At 39.2% G+C, this 4,244-nt stretch overlaps 1 protein-coding gene across 1 annotated transcript; it reads right to left on the bottom strand.

Moving 5' to 3' along the window:
• Nucleotides 1–1,715: 1,715 nt before the first annotated feature.
• LOC137724298 (probable aquaporin TIP3-2) lies at nucleotides 1,716–2,833 on the bottom strand. Its single transcript, XM_068463040.1, has 3 exons — nucleotides 2,704–2,833; nucleotides 2,212–2,462; nucleotides 1,716–2,102 (listed from the first exon to the last, which is right to left on the bottom strand). Exons 1-3 carry the CDS (start codon nucleotides 2,831–2,833, stop codon nucleotides 1,716–1,718), a joined length of 768 nt encoding a protein of 255 aa, XP_068319141.1.
• Nucleotides 2,834–4,244: the final 1,411 nt, after the last annotated feature.

Genomic DNA, 4,244 nt, shown 5'->3' with positions numbered 1-4,244 from the left:
AGTTGTCTTTTTGAAATAAAACACGTAGACCCTTAAAGTGGGATGATGGTCTCATTACCCGTATTAGTTCAAAAATCTATAATTTGGGCTCTTTTCTTTCAATTCAACAGTCATATAGTTTCGTATTCTTTTCATTTTAGGTAGAGATGATCACTAAGGGATGACCTATGAGATGTAGATTTCGCTTTTTAAAATAAAACTCGTAGACCCATAAAGTGGGAAAATGTTCTCAATGCATGTATTAGTTCGAAAATCTGTATTTCGGGCACTTTTCTTTCAATTCAACAGTCGTATTGTTTCATATTTGTTTCGTTTTTGGCAGAGATGATCTTTAAGGGATCATCTATGAGATGTACAATTGGCTTTTCAAAATAAAACTCGTAGACTCATAAAGTGGGATGATGTTTCGCTTACTCGTATTGGTTCGAAAAACTGTGTTTCGGGCACTTTTCTTTCAATTCAAAAGTCATATAGTCCCGTATTTTTTTTCATTTTTGGCAGAGATGTTCTTTATGGGATGACCAATGAGATGTTCAATTGGCTTTTCAAAATAAAACTCGTAGACCCATAAAGTGGGATGATGTTCCGCTTACCAGTATTGGTTCGAAAATCTGTGCTTCTTTCAATTCAATAGTCATATAGTTCCGTATTTTTTTTCATTTTTGGCAAAGATGTTCTTTATGGGATGATCAATGAGATGTTCAATTGGCTTTTTGAAACAAAACTCATAGACTCATAAAGTGGGATGATGTTCTCATTACCCGTATTAGTTCGAAAATCTATATTTTGGGCACTTTTCTTTCAATTCAACAGCCATATAGTTCTGTATTCTTTTCTTTTTTGGCAGGGATGACCTATGAGATGTACAGTTGGATTTTTGAAATAAAACTGGATGACCCATAAAGTGGGATGATGTTCTTATTACCCGTATTAATTCAAAAATCTGTATTTCGTGCGCTTTTCTTTCAATTCAACAATCATATAGTTCCGTATTCTTTTCTTTTTTGGCAGAGATGATCATTAATGGATGATCTACGAGATGTACAGTTGGCTTTTTAAAATAAAACTCGTATACCCATAAAACGGTATGATGTTCTCATTACCTGTATTAGTTCGAAAATCTGTATTTCGAGCACTTTTCTTTCACTTCAACAGCCATATAGTTATGTATTCTTTTTACTTTTTTTTTTTTTTTGACAGGGATGAAACGAAGGAAATGAGCAACTGCGGATATACATGTACTCTCGGGCACTTTTCTTTCAATTCAACAGCCATATGGTTAGGAAATTTTTTTTTTTTTTTTTTTTTTTTTTTTTGGGCAGGGATGAAACGAAGGAAATGAGCAACTGCGGGTATACATGTACACCCAAGCAAAGCAAATGAGCAACATTGGTTTGCGACCACACTTACATTCTATAATGCACATTTATATAGCGTCATTTGCATATATGACCCAGTATGAAATAAAATTAGCCAAAGAAACTCCACGGCACTTTATTAGCTTTACAATCACATATGCATACGATGGACATGAGGTTTTAGACAACGGAAGACAAAACTCCAACACAAAAGTTGCCAAAAAAAAAGAAGGAAAATTACAGAAAATCGAACATAAACACTCGAGGTGTTAATGGCAAAGGGAGTAGCTGACACATATATGTTGGTATTATTACAGTGCGTACGTGGGCTAAGCGCCAAGCTAACAGACATACTGACTAGTAATCCTCAGGAGCTAAGGGCTGGTGAGTGTGGTGTAGCGTCTCTGTTGGTATGACCATATACTCGTATATGAGAGCCGCCAACCCGCCTCCTAGAAATGGTCCAACCCAGTAGATCCAGTGGTTCCTCCATCTCCCCCCTACCAGTGCAGGTCCAAACGCCCTTGCCGGGTTCATGCATGCCCCATCAAACGGACCGCCCACCAGGATGTTTGCCCCTACAATGAGTCCAATGGCCAGAGGTGCGATGGTTCCCAAGCTACCCCTCTTGGGATCAATGGCAGTAGCATACACGGTGTAAACTAACCCAAATGTCAATACAATCTCTAGTATTAGCCCATGCCCCTCGCCAATTCCAGAGGCCACGTTGAACCCCACTGTCCTCTGAATAGTAATATAAAATTAATTGATCATTAAGCTATAATTGTAATAATTAAGAATGAAAGGGGCTAGCTTGTAGCAAAGCGAGCTAACTTTTTAACGGAATAATTACCATGCCATTTGTGACAAGCCTTAACAAAAGAGAAGCCACAATAGCCCCAAGAAGCTGTGCAACCCAGTAGTATAGAGCGCGAACAACGGATAGCCTTCCACCAAGAAGAGCACCAAAGGTTACAGCAGGGTTGACATGGCCACCAGATACGTTAATGCTGGCTGAGATGGCGGAAAAGAGAGAGAAGGCGTGTGCAAGAGCTATGGCTATCAGCTCAGATGCTGACGTGCCGCTATCCTTGTAAATCTTCCCTGCCAATTAATTAGTTGCGAAACAGATTATCAAGTTTTAGTCAAGGAGGAGGGATGATGATGGCATGTCTCATTTCATGTAGATCTGTGCAGGAATATCAACGAAACATGCACATGCATAGATATATAGATATATTAACATATGAAAAGAGCTAATAAACAGAATGAATGATTACTTGATTAATTTTCTGTTCATGACGTCGCTATTATGCAACAAGCTAGATTTGTTTAGATATCATACCAAGAGCAAGAGCAGAGCCTTCCCCGGCAAAGACAAAGATGAAAGTGGCAACAAATTCAGCTAAAGTGGCTCTGATGGAGTCAGGGTGGGTGGCCTCGTCGGCCCTCCCAAAGGCATATCTACGAGGCATGCTGGCGACGATGAAAGAACGCAAGAACTCTCTTTCTTAGTTAGTAATATATGGAGATGGAGCGAGCGATTTCAACTGCCGGACGGAATATACTGCTGTTTGTTTACTCGGCTACGTACACCTGCACTGCACAGTTGCTGCTGCTTCTTTCACTAATAATTAACTAAATTAACACGAAGGCAGGCAGATCGAGCTAGAGGAATATATCCAGATAGATCTCTCTAAAACAAGAGAGAGAGAGAGAGAGAGAGAGAGAGAGAGAGAGAGAGAGAGAGAGAAAAGAGAGTATGTATTGTGTGCGTGGAGAAGTGAGGAGGAGGGTCATTGCATGTTTGAAATGTGGAGGTCTGTAGTCTTAAATTAGCCAAGAGCGGTTGGACTCATCTGGGACAGTTGGGCAGCCCCATGCAGGAACAGTGACACGTAGGGATCATGTGTAAGCTGCTAAATCGAACTAAAAACGTCTTATAATATGGAATGGCATCATCCCGATGGTCTCTATCTCTTCCCTGTACTGTTTTGAATTTATCCTTTTGCATGCCTTAATTGTAGAGTTAATTCCTTTTATTTTTATTAGTAACTAACTAATTACTGTCAGCTAGCCAGCTCCACTAGACTAGCACAGTTATGCTGATTTATTTGATAGATTTTTATTGTTTATTTTTGTCTAAAACGACTTACTATTAATTACATTAATAGTATTTTAAATTTATTTACTTGTCCAATCTGATAGGTATGACATTTTATATAAAATACCTCGTTGTAATTAATAATGGAACAATTCAGTATAAGAGGAACTAAACTTCATTCCGAGTATGTGAGACACATCCATTAACATAAGGAGTTAGTGTTTTCTTCAAGTGAAACAGATGATATAGGACTTCGATCTCTTGCTGTCCTGTCACAGTGACTGAATGACACAAGACGACTGGAGGAAGTTGTGTGTGTTTAATTTAGTACTTGTGTTAATTTATAATATGGGGGGACAGCAGATTATCCCGTGCACAGTTCTTTAAGGTTCTAAGCCCGGTTACGACGGGTGTTGCGTCTACCATTACGGTCAATGGGTTATTAATGGAGGATGGGGGTTTCAAATGGAATGAGGACTTGGTTAATAGTATTTTTAGTAAGGAGGAAGCGGCACTAATTTTGAGTATCCCTCTTAGTTATTTCCGGACTCCGAATACTTTAATTTGGACAGAAAGAGAAGAATGGTACTTTCACAACAAAGTCTGCTTATCATGTGGCTCGTTCAAGCGGTGAGGACTATGGAACGGGACTTGCAAGTTCTACAATGGATGCAGAGGTTAAATGGCTGCGGAAGGCTCTTTGGAAAGCTTGTATGCCTACGAAAGTAAATGTTTGTGTTTGGCGGTGTTGTATGAATGCTTTACCGACTTGATCAAACTTG

This window comes from Pyrus communis, unplaced genomic scaffold (genome assembly GCF_963583255.1).
Source record: "Pyrus communis unplaced genomic scaffold, drPyrComm1.1 SCAFFOLD_22, whole genome shotgun sequence".
NCBI classification, from domain to species: domain Eukaryota; kingdom Viridiplantae; phylum Streptophyta; class Magnoliopsida; order Rosales; family Rosaceae; genus Pyrus; species Pyrus communis.
This window is presented reverse-complemented; position numbering and strand designations above follow the sequence as displayed.

What these genes read in the sequence shown, in the direction of transcription:
- LOC137724298 (XM_068463040.1), bottom strand. Translation starts at nt 2,833, where the DNA reads ATGCCTCGTAGATATGCCTTTGGGAGGGCCGACGAGGCCACCCACCCT. An exon ending in AGGCTCTGCTCTTGCTCTTG is followed by an intron (nt 2,463 to 2,703) that starts GTATGATATCTA and finishes ATTAATTGGCAG; the next exon opens with GGAAGATTTACAAGGATAGC. An exon ending in GGCTTGTCACAAATGGCATG is followed by an intron (nt 2,103 to 2,211) that starts GTAATTATTCCG and finishes ATTACTATTCAG; the next exon opens with AGGACAGTGGGGTTCAACGT.